At 36.5% G+C, this 16,345-nt stretch overlaps 1 protein-coding gene across 2 annotated transcripts in view; it reads left to right on the top strand.

Annotated features, from left to right (window-relative positions):
- The window catches only part of LOC104834793 (fibronectin type-III domain-containing protein 3a-like), a 49,392-nt gene that overhangs the window by 30,917 nt on the left and 2,130 nt on the right, over positions 1-16,345 (top strand). For both annotated transcript variants that reach the window (XM_010572391.1, XM_010572390.1), the window contains exons 7-26: positions 725-997; positions 2,310-2,365; positions 3,564-3,718; positions 3,978-4,037; positions 5,571-5,709; positions 6,780-6,833; positions 7,536-7,657; positions 7,743-7,917; positions 8,164-8,250; positions 8,553-8,691; positions 9,227-9,295; positions 9,549-9,667; positions 9,773-9,878; positions 10,480-10,655; positions 11,475-11,588; positions 12,097-12,246; positions 12,608-12,888; positions 13,467-13,679; positions 14,418-14,584; positions 15,507-15,628. In XM_010572391.1, coding sequence (XP_010570693.1) covers positions 725-997; positions 2,310-2,365; positions 3,564-3,718; positions 3,978-4,037; positions 5,571-5,709; positions 6,780-6,833; positions 7,536-7,657; positions 7,743-7,917; positions 8,164-8,250; positions 8,553-8,691; positions 9,227-9,295; positions 9,549-9,667; positions 9,773-9,878; positions 10,480-10,655; positions 11,475-11,588; positions 12,097-12,246; positions 12,608-12,888; positions 13,467-13,679; positions 14,418-14,584; positions 15,507-15,628 — 2,777 coding nt within the window. The remainder of the gene's footprint in view (positions 1-724; positions 998-2,309; positions 2,366-3,563; positions 3,719-3,977; positions 4,038-5,570; positions 5,710-6,779; positions 6,834-7,535; positions 7,658-7,742; positions 7,918-8,163; positions 8,251-8,552; positions 8,692-9,226; positions 9,296-9,548; positions 9,668-9,772; positions 9,879-10,479; positions 10,656-11,474; positions 11,589-12,096; positions 12,247-12,607; positions 12,889-13,466; positions 13,680-14,417; positions 14,585-15,506; positions 15,629-16,345) is intronic.

Here is a 16,345-nt window from a genome sequence, read left to right as displayed (position 1 = left end):
TCATGTCTAGGGTAAAATATTCAGTAGCGCCCAAGCTACATTTTAAAAAGTTAGTTTGGGTCCTAAATTTGCTTGCACTTCTCTGAAAATGTGACTGTATGGCTGTATCAGGGAAAAAGGGCAACTGTAAGGCATAATCTTGAGCAGCTAACAAAAGAGAAAGGCCTGAAGAATTAAATTAAAAAAAAACAAAAACAAAACAAACTCTAAACTCAGCAAGTGATCAAAAATAATGCTTAAGAAAAAGAAAAAAAAATCAACAGTTTGCTTGCAGATACTTTGTGTGTCCTACTGTAGCATTTAACTAACATTGACAATGTTTCAAAACAAGAATTAAATCTCCAGGCGCATTCTTCTCCTACTACCTGATCTTTATGCTCATACACCGATTTGAGCCCAATCCATAAACTCTTTATCAGGTGAGGTTCCTAAAGTCTCGTGAAGCTCTGCCGGTCAGCAGTGTGAGACGTGCGTGTTTCTTGTCTGTTGTTCTGCTGCCCAGAGACACGCCATGAAACTCCTCAGGACTTCACAGATGCACCAAGCTGAAGTTACGTGAGCCATGCAGCTCCATGCATCTACAGACTGACAAAGCAAGCACAATGAAGTTCCATGGGTTTTCAAGTTCTGGTTTTACTGTAGTCATTCTTCTAAGTTACAGAGTGTTTCTCAGATGTCAAATAAATTGTACTGAATAATGAAATAAGTTCTCCTTTCTTTGTAGAGCCTCGTTCTCATGGAAGGACAAACTTCATTCAGCGAGATGAAAGGAGTCTCAAAATGCAAGAACACCTAAAGAAAAGACTAAAAGACAGACAAGCTAGTGGTCATACTAACAATAAACTTAACAGTCCTCCATCATCACCACATAAAGTTGTTAATTCTTCCAACACAACAATTCAGAATGGAAATGGAAAGGGACAGCAAGGGGCAGGAGGACTACTAAAGCAGAAGCAGATAGGAAAAACAAAGGGCAGTCCAGATGCAGAGATGGGAGGTAGGTTGCGTTGAAAGGGTACAAAAAAAAAAAAATCTAGATTCTTCTGTAACAGAAGATGCTATAAGTTCATTGCAAAATAGTTTCTGAAAAAATTTGAATTTGTAAATTTCTTTGGCTATTCAGGATTAGAGAAAGCCTGAAATACTTCTCATTATGTTTGGATTTTTTTTTCCCCCCTCTAGAAATAATAGTAATGTCAAGTTTGTTCATTTGAGATTTGTCAAATAAGGTCTTCAGGAAGGTTTAATTTTAAACCTGCTTTTTCTGACCCAGGACTGATCAGTATTCCAAGTGAGGATGACCTGTGGGTACTTACATAAAAGGCTTCTGGTGTTATTCTTTGTGGCACTTTTCCGATAACTAGGAGTTATTTAAAACTTCAAGAAATAGGAAGGTTTGAGCAACTGTCTGTACAGGTTTCTGTTTGAGCCTTTTTAATTGCTTATGGCTATTTACTTGCATATACTAAAATAACTTGTGTACAATATCTTTGTTTTTCCTGACGGTTTGAAACAGTGTTGCTGAAATGCAGTTTCTTACCACGATTCCTTAAATGATTTGTGTTTTGTGTGTGTCTTAATTTAAGTGGTTTGTTAGGCTGCAGGGTCTAGTCCTCACGTGTCACTGTTGTATTTAACTCTTCAGTTAGAGAAATAAAAGAGAAATCTGACTTTGTATCTTGGGAAGTAAGTAGAGGTGGAAGCTGTTATCCAACTTGTTTCAAGGATGAAAAATATACTTGATTAAAGATTTGTCTTAATACAGATTTATTGGGGGGGGGGGATAGTTTTTATTTGCAGGCAGAATAATATCCTGAATTGTTCGACACGGACAATTGCAAAGATATGATTCAGTTTACAGACGTAACCCTTTTGGTACCTGTAGGTATTTTTAATGTGCAGTTTTGATCGGGCTTCTTCTGAATTATGCCTAGACCGAGTGTTTTGCAATAGAAATTCAAGGAAAGCACATACAATAGAGAGATAAGATCTTATTGTCATTTTTTTAACACCTTTCATTTTTGGAGGAATGTTGCTGTGTTGTCAAAGAAAACCTATTTATGCTCAGATTAGGAAAATATACCCTTTGTGCAGGATGTACTAAAAGGTTTTTTGTAACACTGTTAGTTTTGGATAGTTCATGTTTCTACCCCTCACGCAGCCAAAACAAACAGGGGAAATGAACTTTGCACAATAAGTACTATTGTTAAACTCTTAATGAGGCGAACTCCATCTTGTGGTGGCATTTTTGTAACAGACTGGTTTGCTCTTGGGGTTTTCAGTAATCTGTTTTGTATTTGAAATTTCAGAATCTGACACAGAATCCAAGAAATGTGATATTCACTTGAGCATTGGCAAGCCAGTCGTAAGTATTATCCTTAAAATACCATTATTTTCTGTGCATGTGCTTTCTATAAAATACCATGTGTCTTATTGATTTCTTTTTCTTTTTTCTTAATGGTTTATTTTTTTAATAGAGAAAATGTATTTTAGTTGTCAAAGTTCATAGCTGGGAAAGGGCAACCATGCTATGGAAACCCACTATTTCTCAACTTTCTGAAACAGTCTGTCTGATTCAGTTTCCCAGTCTGTAACCTGAGAGTGTATCCACTGTTGATGATGTTTAGTATATGACAGCGTTGTAGTACCTTGCAAACTAAGGGCCTGCTAAACTAATCGAAGCCTATCCACTCTTGGAACCATCCTCCATTCAGCATAGAGGATTTAAGAATATTGGGAATAGAATTTACAAAAATAGATCGTCTTTTTACATTATGTTTAGAAATTGGAGCAAATATTTGAGTATTTACAGATGTATTTAGGAAGTTGGAGTCTGACGTTAATTTAAATGTCTAAAGGCTAAAACTGCACTGATATTTTTGATCTTGAGCGTGCTTAATGACACTCTTCTTTGCATTATCTATACAGTAAGCTTGGGTTGTATTCTTTTGCTCCAGCTTTCCAGCTCTTCTTTGTTATGGTATTTTTTCATTGCTGCTTCTGACATCTGTACTTAATGCTAACACAAAGCTGTGTTGACTTTGTCAGAGAAAATTTGGAGTATGGGAATTAAGTAGCAAAAAACTTAGACCAAAAATTTTAGTCATGATCACTTAAAATCAGAGCCTTTTGCTATCCTATAGCTTAGTGGTTAAATATTAAGATTATGTGAGGGAGTTGTAATAGAGCTAGAAAGTTAGGCTATCTGACTGTGCCTAAGTATAGATCTGGTGTCATGTTCAAGACTCCAAATCTGAAAATTTGCTCCAAATGAGTGATGCGAACAGTGCAGGTGAAATAAAAATTTTCTCTTCGTACACTCAGACAATGTACTGTGTCTATAAGTTCGTTTAGTGTTTGAAGGGAAATCCTTTAATATGATATTTTAGAAATGAAAAGAGGAAATAATTTAAATTCAAATAATGACTCGATATTTCCACTACAAAGGTAAAGAATTCCTCCAGTGAGGAACTTCATAGGCAAACTAGCGACACCATGTTATTGACTAATATACCTTTTATTACAGAAAGCAAACTTACTTGCATTATTTATGCTTTTAATAGGTTTCTGATATACAAGCAAGATCAGCCGTTCTGTCCTGGAATCTCCCAGTTAGTTCACAGAATGGAGAGAGCCATAGTCATAGTCCAGCAGCATTTACATTTGAAGTAGCAATATCCAACAGTGGTAAAAATGGAAAATTTAAATCTGTCTATGTGTAAGTTTAGTTTCTTCATTTAAGCACAATACCGATGTTTAAAAACATTAACCAATCAGCAATCTCTCTATCAGGAGCTGTTTGTTGACTTGCAGACCTACCTACTTCACATGAAATAAATTTTAAGTAATATCACTAAGTTACATGGACAATGGAAAACGTGAAAATTAAATGTGCGCTACATGGTTTTGCTTTTCAATAAGCTTTTATCCTTTAAAGTATAAGGATGAGCTGTAACTTTTTTTTTTTTTTCCCACAGTGGGGAAGAATTAACAATTACACTTCCTGATCTCAGACCAGCAACTGATTATCATGCCAGGTATGTTGCTGGGAATGAAATACTCAATACTTTCGTTGTTATGTTAATTACAAAATTATTGTGGCTCCATGAAAAATATGTGATCACAAACAACTTGAGGAATATTCTGCAAAAATATCATACCCATGGACACTACTGTTGCTATCTAAATTTCCACTTACCTCCTCATCTCATTAAAATGTCACTTCATTTTCTTCCCTACTGTCTTCTCTGTCTCTTTGTGTTTCTCAAATACAAACTTTAAGTTACCCTCTGGTATTATTTTAGAACAACAAGATTGGACTCAGTGAAAGAGATTGTTGTGGGCTGAAGGCAGTGGTAAATAAAATAATTTAGCCTTGAACACGGATTTGCAAGTCTGACTGGTCAGCTTGATTTGTAAAGTTGCTTCTCTAAACTGCAAGCTTCTGTAGCAGTGCAAGGAGGGAAGTGGAAACTGTTTGAAATAGGGAGAAGTTAGATGCTGTGTTACAGGGGAACAAAACGTGAGGTTAAAGAATTGCCACGCAGAGTAAATAAGCATTACTGGAGAAGGTGTTTAACTGGTCAGGAGAAAGGCAAGCTGGTTAAACAAGCCAGGAGAACACTGATCCAGTAGCAGAAGAGAGCACCTCAGTGCTTGGGCACAGAAGGGCACAAGTTTTTAAGACTTCCTGAAACAAACTCCTGTTCTTAAACTGCAAGAGAGTTTTGAGTGTGTTAAATAGCACAGCTCTGCTTGCACAGCATAGCATAGTGTGTGTTTGGTTCGTGGTGTTGCTTTCCATAGAGGCCAACTTTCTTTCACCTACAATTCGTTTGATAAGACGGACAGTATTTCTGAAAAATTAGTCAAGTCATTGCTCTTCAGAAACTGACATAAATGAGCGTGACTGTTCTAGAGATTCTGTCCCATTTGAACAATTACACTGATAAACGTGGCTTTATTGCCCAAACAGCTGATTTAGCCTGTTTTAGTATCTGTTCTCTTGCACAAGTAAGTATTGTCCGTATTTGAATTTCAAGGTCTTTTTAGCAAAAGGTTCATTTCAAGTCCTGTATTCTGTTACGATTTGGTAACACTTCCTATAGTTTTCATCATGCCTCCCACCTGTATTTCATCATTTAAATATCTCCACTGTGTTAGATAGTAATTGTAAAGTAAAGGAAGGATGCCAGATGGAGTCTTCAAGATCAGTAAGTGTACCTGTGTGATCTCCATCACACTACTCTGTCAGCATGTCCCTGTCTCCCTGAACATAGAAAGGAATAGCAGTGTTTCTTATGATGTGGGCATTGGTTACTAGAACCTGGAGCAACATCATAAACTCACTTTCTGTTGTTTCTTCCTGAAGGAAAAGGCATGAAGTTGTCTTTTAGAATCAATGATGTGAAAGAAGAGTGATTGGGCACTTGTTCCCTGTAACGTGAGCAGGCTGGTCTTGTTGCTGTAACCACTGCTTGTGATTAAATGCTTTTCTAAAGCTGGCAACTCTTTCCTTAAATTTTAAGGTGGTAATGCAATAGCAACATAATTAATTGTCCTTTGTTCAGAGTTTCAGCAACCAGCAGTTCCATAAAAGAGTCCATTTCTGAATTGGTGAGTTTCACTACAGAAAGTTGTGAGCCAGACTGTCCAGCTGCACCGAAGCTAATTTACAGAACCAAAAACAGCCTAAGTTTGCAGTGGAAGGTAAGCAGTCTGATGTATTCATGTATGGTATGTTTAAATTAGCTTTGTCAATAATTTAGTGTGTACTTTAGGTGTTGGCTTTTTAGTTGCTCAGCTAAGACTGATAACTGAAGTCATGATTGTTTCTTCCTCTTTCTTTCAGCATTTACTTAGTTTCTTGCATACAGCTTTAGTGTGATAGAGTTGGTAGCAGGTCTCTCCGAGTATGAACCTAACCAGTAGGAAAGATCTCTTCTGAATTGGCAGCATAGGAAAGCATAGAGCATTTATATTTTTGCTTGGGGTTCCTGGATGATAAATAGATACGACTTCATGTTGTAATTCAGAGTTCTTGTAGTTATTCTGACATATTTAAAGTAAATTTCTTTGGCTAGTTTGTAGATTTAAGTTTTTTAATCTGACTTCTGAATGTATACAGTATCTGTAAAGACTTGTTGGTAACTGTGTTTTCTTGTCTTTTTGTGTTTTTCATATGACTGTGCTTACACCTGGGAAAACAGTTTATTGCTAAATGACTTTAGTTAAATTATTTGTATAATCTGTACTTACAAAGTGAAAAGTTCCCAATTCATATGTTGTAACAAGCCCAAATGTCACTTGTCTGAACACCTACGTTGCTCAGACAGTTGGTGAGCACACAGTGCAAGGACACAAGGAAAAAAGCGATAAGAATATCATTTGCATTATTCATAAAATAAAACTATTCATAAGTTCATATTCTGAACTATTGGAATTAATAAAAGTAGTATAGCAGCCTGGAGAGCCATCAGGAAGAAGGAATCAAACTAGTTAAAACACCTGCCAGTTTTTACCCTTTCAAACTCACTTTACTGAATGTGTGTCAGTGCCCACAGTAGAGTTTCAGATTATCACAAGTGTGTTTGTGGAAGAAGAGGGCTGTTCTGTACATCTACTGCAGATTCCTTTCAGCTCTACACTAAATATTTTGTTTTAAAAGGCAGTTAGAGTATATTATATTCAATTATTAAAATGTTTTTTTAATGTGCAAAAATATTTATAAAAGTACAACCATTGGATTTTAACTTTTTTCATTGTTTCTTTATTTTCAGTCCTCAAATGACAATGGTTCCAAAATAACTAATTTTCTTTTAGAATGGGATGAGGTAAGACCTTTTCTAGTGGGGAAAAAAAAAAAAATCATAACGACATCTGTAGACCAATTATACTTAAAAATACTTTTTGCTTAGGTACATCAGCTATTTTCAGTGCAACTGTCCAGACAGTTTTAAAGAGACAAGCCAATTAAAAAGCTTGAATCGAATGCCTAGTATTGCAGCAATTCAAGTAGACAATCCTTTCAGAACCTCTGAGAGGACAGTGTAAAACTCCCTCATTTGGTTCTTGTCATTCAGAGCATCACTAATTGCTGTGCTCTGTTTAAATGGATGAGCATTTGTCTTGTATATTCGGTAGCTGACATAAATATTAGTCAGCTTTTGAACTTCTTACTGAAATGTATTCCAAAGTGATAAAAAAACTTCAAAAATGTGTTTTGTTTTCAACTGAAGTCATTTATTACCATTTTGTCAAATCTACAGTGCCAAAAAATAAAGAGATGCCTCAATCAAAATGTGGTTTCATTATCAAGAATGCTCACGATTACTATCGGCATACTCAGTATGACCATGATGAAATTAGCTTTTTACATTCTTTAGGCTTACTCTCTTTTTTTTTTTTTTTTTTTTATTTTTTTTTAAATTAGTGAAATGAAATTTAGGAAAATTTAGAATGAAGAGGTTGACTTTAGCAGGGAGTATAGAGTCCCCATGCAAAAAGTGACTCAGCTTGTTCTCACTTTTTTAAAGGGGAAGAACGGACCCTTCAAAGAATGCTACTACGGGCATCTGAAGCAGTATAAACTTACCAAACTCTCTCCTTCTACAAAATACTCGCTCAGATTAGCTGCTAAAAATGATATTGGAATGAGGTAATGAACACAATGTATCATATAATTTATTTTCTCATCAACTATGTCTGCTGCTGTTAACATTTTTCAAAAAATATTTTTCTAGTGGATTCAGTGAGACAGTGACATACTACACAGCAGGAATTGTCCCACCAGCCCCATCGCCCCCGGTGCTCGTTGAAGCAGGAGTGAGCTGGCTGTCAGTGAAGTGGAGCCCACCTAACGGGGTGTCTTCAGATGATTCTCTCACTTACAGTTTAGACATGGAAGAAGAAGGTTCTGTAAGTGCTGGGTTTTGTTTTATGTGCAAAAGCCTGATAGGCAGTAAGTAGTGCTTAAATAAAAAATTAACTCTGTATTTTACTTTCAAATAAAATGCTGCAAAATACTGCAACAGTTGGAAAGTATTGTGTGTATTCATGAAACAAAGATGAAGTTCAAGCTTAAAAAAAATGTGATTGATCTTGATCTGGTTTTTGTTTTATCATGGGAAATTAATGATTGTTTTTATTTTCCCTCCTTTACAGGGTTATGGTTTCCAACCACAGTACAATGGAGATGAACTGTCATGCACTTTAAGAAATCTTAGGAGGAGTACATCCTATAAGTTTAGGGTTTGTACTGTGTTTTGTTTCTAATTTAATTATGACTGTATGCTTTTGTGGAGTTTTAACATTTTCATACAGCTAAGACACTTTCTATGGAGACAGCAGAAAATTACCTGCAGTACCTGTTGTTATAATACGTTTTGGCGGAATCATAATACAAATCAGATTTTTTGTACTAGCTAGTTTTGTTTTCTTTTAAATTGTTGTCTTTTGGGTTTTTTTTTTATAGAAGAATTTTGTAAATCAGCAGGATATTACTTATCATTAAATAAAGTATTTATTATATATCCCGTTCATTCCTGAAACAGCTCTTTGCCTACAACAGTGAAGGAAAAAGTAGCCCTAGTGAGGTGGTAGAACACAGCACCAATCCTGACAAACCTGGACCACCAAGTAAACCAACTGTAAAGGGCAAGATCCATTCACAGAGTGTGAAAGTTACATGGGGTAGGTTACATTTTGTTAACGCTGTATTTGGGTGCTGCTTATGTATGTACAGTCACTCAGTAATGCAGGTTAAAAAACAGAATCAAACTCAGGCTAATTATTTGTCTCTGCAGATACCATTATTGCAGGAGAAATACTTAGCATTACCAAAAAATTGCAACTTGGTTTGTTTTGGGGCTGTAGTACAAAAGTAATGTTTTTCTTTATTCATTTTGGAGAAGCAGACAATGCTGTTGTAATAGCCTCAGTTGTAATAGCCTCTAGATTTACTGTGATGCTTAAATAATTTTCATGTGCTCTTAAAAAAATAAGACCTGAAATTGGCAGTATTTTCCTAGTTACTCTTCTTCCTGGCATAATCACAATTTATAATAGAAAAAAAACATTGTTCTGAAAAATGTATTGTGAATATGTAAGTACACTGTTTTCTGTTTCTGTTTGAATTGAGTTTTCTACTTGAATATATTCTACAATGAATGAATATGTTCTCTGAAAAATCTTCTATAATTTATTTTAAGATATTGATTTCTTTCAGAACCACCCAAAGATAATGGAGGATCAGACATTTCTAAATACTTCTTGGAAATCTCAGAAACATCAGTCGGTAAGCAATCATCTTTAAGTACTAATTCAGCTTGTGTGCTAATTCAGTGTACTGATTTACTACTCCTTCCTCTAGCAATTACTGTTCTGTTTTCACATGTGTATATTGTTGTACATGTTCTCTGCATAATTGATCATTCAAATTTGATTCTGTGGCTTGACTGCCTCCTCTAATTGATAATTGTGTGAGAGAATTTTCAAGGCTGATTTTTGCAAAAGTTTTGTAGTGTAAAGTATTTTCTTTCTCTCCTTAGGAAGTAAATGGGACACCATATACAGTGGTTCCCAGAGAGAACATGTATGTGATCATCTCAAGCCTGGCACTACCTACAGAATGAGAGTTTATTGTGTCAGTAAAGGTGGTGAAAGCCAGGTAAGAAAAATGAGAATATATTTGCTTCTGAAAACCATTTCTATTCATGTTCTAGTGAAATGTTTTTTTGTGTTTCCACTCTAAAATGATGTGTGTTACTGCTAGGCTTCTGATGTTATGACTGTTACAACATCAGCTGTTCCTCCTGGACCGTGTCATGCTCCATGCCTGGCAGGCAAAGCTAAGCCCAAGGAAATCACTTTACAGTGGGGTAAGCTCCAGTGTTTCTGAGCAAAATACTTCTCTGATTTTAAATGTCATAACACAAATGAAAAGTCCGTAGAACTCTTCAGGGGGTGGGGAAGGGGAAATAGATGTAGTCCATGTCCTCAGTTATGGGTTTTTTTGAAGAAGGCCAAAACTTGCTAACCACCTCTGATCTGATGATGCATACATGTGCAATGGTACAGTGAGACTTAAGCAGACGTACATGTCTTCCAGTGAGAAGGCTTGCTGACTGCCTCGTTACTGACACATGTTTGGCAATTTAAAAATGAACTCTCCTTTTCTTATTTTTATCTCAGTAAAGGAGATAACCAAAAAGTAATGAAGATATGCTGTTTTTTGAAGGAAACATGGAAAACACCTGAAAAAAACCTCATGAAGGCCATCTTAAACTCATCTATCAGTATCTGGGGGGAAAAAAGCAAGCTTCATAAAGTGTTTCTGCTCAGATATAGGATAAAAGCCTGCACTCCAACTTTTAGAATTCATCTGACGCAACTTTTAGCCTGAGAAGGCTGACTAGAAAGTATTTAAAAGTGCTTTGTGAAATTAATAGGAAAAAAAAAAAATCTCTTTTTATTTCATAGGCCCACCGTCTGTAGATGGAGGTTCTGACATTACGGAATATATTATAGAGATGGCAAACTCTGAACAAGATGAACGCAGACAAGTTTATCAGGGTCCAGCGTCTGAATGTGTAGTAAACAATCTGCTTCCAGGGAGAACATATTGCTTCTGGATACGAGCAGCAAATAAAGTTGGGGTAACCACTGTGCTAATGAGATGAATTTTTTTTTTTTTTTTTACACAAGAGATAGTAATGATGCTATTGTCTTACAAGACTGATGATACTTTGTAGCTTCTGTGTTCTGTCGTAGTTCTGCTGAAGGAGCAAAATTTGTTACAGTATAAAAAATACGATTTAAAGAAGATTCAACAAATTAGGGTTGAAGGAAGGACTGAATGTCCCTGACTAAGGGGATGTTCTCTGTGTTGCATTTCTGTTGTTGTTTACTGGATTACTGTCAATACCGAAGGTGACTAGTCCAAAGTTAGTGCTAGACGTTTTCTTACTACTTTTACTCATTTCTTTGACTGCGGCGTAAACCCTACATTTCTGGCTGTGAATAACCACTTAAGGTTTGTGCCTTAAGAAATTGCCTTATGTTTTACAATTAGGGTAGACTCTGCAGATTGGTGGTGTGGGAATGGTATTGTGTAGAGAGGGGTGTGTTCAAATAATGCCAGGTTTGAACAAAGTTGGGATAAATGGTGGTTGCATAAAAGTCTTTCTGAAACAGTACCCAGCTGTTTCTGGAAGCCAGATCCTGACTACAGGAGAAGGAGGAGTTACAAAACCGTAGCAGTGGGAGGATTACAGATATCCTGTAGGCACAGGGCCAGTTCATAGAGTAAACTACCTGAAAGGAATTTTAAATGGTGCTGTGAAACTAAGCACTGAACTCTTCTATTTATTTCTCTGTCAAGTTAAAAATAACTTGTTTTCTTCAGCTCATACACTTGCACATTAGTTTTTGCTCTACTGTTTTTCCTGTATTCATGCAATTGTATTTTCTTGCAGTTTGGCCCTCACTCTGACAAAGCAGAGATCTCTACTGCTCCAGGACCCCCTGACCAATGTTGCAAACCCCTAATAGCTTGTAAAAGTGCAACTTGTGCTGTAGTTTCATGGGAGGTAGGTATTAATGATTTTCAGGAATACACAAATTAATATTTGGCTTTTAGAATTGTAGTGATACATGTATGGTACACAGAAACGAAAGAAGTAACAAATGCAGAGGTGGAATATTTTAAGCCCATTTCTTTATAGAGGTATACATTGGTTTTGTAAATTGTCAGCTGTGAATTTCCATCTTAACCAAATAAATTGGGTGACATTTAATCCTCCTCATGGTATGGTAACTAATATATAGTATATTGAGTTCATCCAAGTGGTAAGAGATTGCGAGTCATTCAAAATTCTGGTCTGAACTGTGTTGTTATTATAGCCACGTGTCTAGATGCAAGCCTTTTAACAAGCTGAACTTAAAGTCATGCCCTTAGCTATGGTGGAAAAGACCTCAGGTCTCAACCCCAGTGCTACTCTTCCAATGTTTCGCTTCAGTGTAACGAGAGATCATGCTTGTATGGTGAATGTGTGTATGTGCAGTAGCTGAAAGAAAATTTATCACTTAAACCCACAGAGTCCTGCCTGCAATGGTGCAGAAATTAGTGAATACAGACTGGACTGGGGACAGGTGGAAGGATCAATGCATATCATTTACACTGGCCCTTGCCAGAGCTATGAAGTAAGAGGTCTCACACCTGCAACCACATATTATTGCAGAGTCCAGGTATGAAAAGCCTTTTGTTATGTGTTACTAAGCAAATGAACGAGCACATACAGTTTGAAGAAAAACTTCAGCTAGAGATGAATCAAATTATGTACTGTCACCTACTAATGCAATGTAGAAGGTAACTGGTAAAAATGCTTTCCCTTCTCCCCCAGTCCCTCCTAACTACATGTTTCTAGAAATGAGATTTAGATCTAGTGTTGCATTAAACCAGACATTTTGCCATATTTATCTTTTATGGGGGACATTTTCTATTCTCTTCCAAGTTGCTTTTATTAACATGCGGAAGTAAGCTTGACAGATGTGACTATCTGGTTAGTAAAACATAGGTTCGGTAAACAATACGTGGTCTTTCTTTCAGGCTGTGAATGTTGCTGGAGTTGGGTTATTTGGCGAGACTGGCGTGGTGACAACCCCTGCATCAGCACCTGCAGCAGTGTCAGTGCTGCATTTACTTGAAGAAGATCAAATGGAAATTTCTCTTCCTTTATCAACGTGCCTTGCAATTCAATGGGAAGAACCGTGTTGTCATGGGTCAGAGATCACTGGATATAATATAGAATATGGGGAAAAGCAGCTTGTAACTGTTGGAAGACATACAAGCCATGTTCTTGAGAATCTGCTGCCTGACACTCTGTACAGGTAATAATTAATAGATTTATTCTGAAACCACATTTGTAGGATTTTCAATCAATAGGTTTGAGGGTAGTGTTTTAAATTTTTAGAGCAATTTTTCATTAGGCTTACAGACTATTTGCCCAATTCACTCTGCAACTCTGAAAAACCAAAATGAAACAGTCATATCCAGAATCAAACCATGATGTTTTAGTGGCAAGAGTTAAGGTTGCTCTGTTAAGATTAACATTCTGTCTCAAAGCCAAGGCTTTATTGTAAATTTTTTCGGTTTAGAATTTTTTATTCTGAAGCAATACATATAATGGGGTGATCAGGTTAATGTGGAGAACCTGGACGCTTGTTCACTGAACAGAATAAACCTGAACAATACTTAGAAACACTGAAGCTTCATTATGTTGAAAACAATGTAATTATGTTGACTTGTTTTGAAGTAGATAATTTTTATAGTTAATTTCTAACTGCATTTTAATTGCTTTATTGTTTGGAGTTATATTCTTTACAAATTTTAACTCTTGCTTTATTACCTAGCATTTTTTCAGGACCTCGGTAAATTAACCATTTAGCTGTTCTTCTCACATTTCTAGAATTAGAATACAGGCCATAAACAGCTTCGGAGTTGGTCCTTTCAGTCATTCCATTAAAGCCAAAACGAAACCACTACCTCCTGACCCTCCTCACCTTGAATGTGTGGTCTTCAGCTACCAGAGCCTTAAACTTAAATGGGGTGAAGGTCCTAGCAGAGCTTTAATTACCAACCCTACACAATTCAACTTGCAGATGGAGGACAGGTTTGGCAGGTAAGATAATCAGAGCATTAAGGATATTGTTGCTTTGCAACTTCATATCAAGTTTTTAAGATATTTTAAGTATTCTCACTTTGTTTGCACTAGTAAGTCACTTGGACATCCCAAAGTTTGCCCCTTAGTTTGCATTTTTGCATCCCATCTTTCAACTAGAAATGGTGTTAATAGCTGTTGCACTAGTATTTACTTGTAAACAGTAAATACTACTTCCTATTTAAATAGTAATATCTTACCATCTTCCTATGTTGCCAGGTTTGGCAGGGGTGGGGTGGTGAAATTTTAAAATGAAGTCCAGTTTGCATATAAGAAACATGGGGTTGACAGCTCTTCTATTAACTTGAAATTACAACTTATCTAGTATATACAAGGGTTATTCTCTTGATTCAAATCAAGAGTTTGGTCATGTCGTTTCAGTGGTAGCCTGTGTATGGCTGTAGCTTAGTGCCTAGACAGGTTGAAGGAATGCTTCGTGAATGTAAATTAAGACTGGCACCAGTATGAATGGCGTGTGTTGCTGATTTAATGCACATCATGAACTGTTGATGACAATAGCAGAGCTCAAACTGCCTAACATTCATCCTGCATAGAGTGGAAAGCCAGGGCACCCAGAATGCATTGTCACTTTTTTGTACTTAAGTTAGATATGAAAATGTTGTACTTAACACTATTGACATACAAATTTGTGATTACTGAATAATTCTAATTTGTATGTATTCTGTGTTCTTCTTCCAGGTTTGTTACTGTTTATAATGGTCCTTGTCATACATACAAGGTACAGCGACTCAGTGAATCCACTACGTACTATTTTAAAATCCAGGCATATAATGATGCTGGCGAGGGAGGATTTTCTGAAGTTTACGCTTTCACTACAACTAAGTCTCCACCCGCATCTCTTAAAGGTGAGCTTACACTTCACTAGAAACTTCTGCAAGCCGTTTACGGACTAGAGTGAATGCTACAACCTGACTCTCTTCCCAGCCCAGTGTCTTTCCAGGGCCTTTGAGGAACAGAGAACAGAAACAAGGATTTCTTCTACCCTTTTTCAACTGGAAAGTCATTTTTCAGGGTTACCAATCGTTTGATAGAAGCTACAACAGCATGTAGACAAATGAGAACACAAATAATTCTTCTGATCTTCATTTTCTAATACAAACATTAAAGATTGCCGTTAGAGAAAGTCATTCTGAAGATCAGAATGCTAATTACCTGCAGGAAAATCAGTTCACTCAACCATGTTTATAACATGGAATTTCAGCTCTGGAGATACATGGACATAAATGCCATTTTCTCTAGTGATTTGAAAGTACTTGCTCATCTGTAAAGGCATTAGACGTCAGAAGCTCATCTTGTCAGCTTGAAAAGCAAGACAAGTGTAACCTACAAATATTACAATGATTATGTTTTAAGCTTATGTCATGAAATACAGCGAAGAAAGAGAAGGAATGAAACAGATCTTCAATGGCTTAAAATTATTTCAATGACTGTCACCTCTAAGAATGACAGGTACCCCCATGTTGTTAACAAATATATTGGAAAAACCTTAAGCTTTTAGGTTTACGCTGCCCAGTTGCTTGCGTTAGAACTGAAACATTTTAAATGGAGAACGTACGAAAGCAAAGTGTACTTTAAGCCAGACTGAGAAAACTTCCTTGTTGTCACTGAAACCAGTGCCCATTTGCTACATTAACTGTGAAAATGAGTCACTGTAATAACTGGTGATTTTGGACCTTCTCTTCTGATTGAAAAAACAAGAACATTTGTAGAGACCATTGTTGTCTTTTTTTTTTTTTTTAAAAATACCAACAAATCACTCTTTTCTAGCACCCAAAGCAAATCAGCTGGAAGAAAACACTTATGAAATCACATGGGAACCTTTACAGCCGATGAAAGGAGATTCCATTGTTTACATCCTTCAGCTTGCTGCTGGAAGAGAGTTTGATCAGGTACCTTTTATTTAATTTAATGAACTTCAGGTTTTTTTAAGTTGAAAAATTATTGCAAAAAAAAAGATGCCTGTATTTGAGGGTTGAAATTGTTTGGTGATGCTAGTGGCAGGGATACTTTCCATTTCGGCAAGGGACTCGGTTTACAATCCTGACTCCCCAGGTGCTTCATTTTACATCTTGGTCAGTTCCTCTCAGTAAGACTTTAAGTTTGTGATGGGTGAGGACAGCTTCCAGTATAGGGTCCTGCCTCTTCACGGCATTGACGGTTGCCATAGATGAAAGATCATAAAATTTCGTTTCCCTATTGCCCCTTTACTGATAATCTAAAAGCAAATGACTGTGAAGGCAGGCTTGAGAGTCATGGGGAGAGTTGGTTATCTAGAAGTGGGTTAACACTGTTTTATCCTGTTCTCCCAGCATTTCCCTTGGCTCTTTTAATTCTTAAATCTTACGGTCTGTGGCATCGCTGTTTGTGTTAGTGGCACATAAATAGCTCTTGCCTCACATTTAGCGGTGGAAGCAGTATATATATGTATATATACACACACATATATATCCATATATATACAAAACAATAGTTGTACAGAATGATTTTTTTTTCTTCTTTTTCTGAGCTTCACAATCCAGGTCTATCAGTGTGGGGCATAGCAGGAAGCTTTGGATTATTCACAAGAAAATGAATCATAAATTCTTCAGAAATAAAAGCAGAGATTT

The sequence above is a fragment of the Haliaeetus leucocephalus genome, unplaced genomic scaffold, assembly GCF_000737465.1.
Source record: "Haliaeetus leucocephalus isolate CR32 unplaced genomic scaffold, Haliaeetus_leucocephalus-4.0 Scaffold340, whole genome shotgun sequence".
Taxonomy (NCBI): domain Eukaryota; kingdom Metazoa; phylum Chordata; class Aves; order Accipitriformes; family Accipitridae; genus Haliaeetus; species Haliaeetus leucocephalus.
Note: the sequence above shows the minus strand (reverse complement) of the source record. Positions and strands in the feature narration are given on the sequence as shown.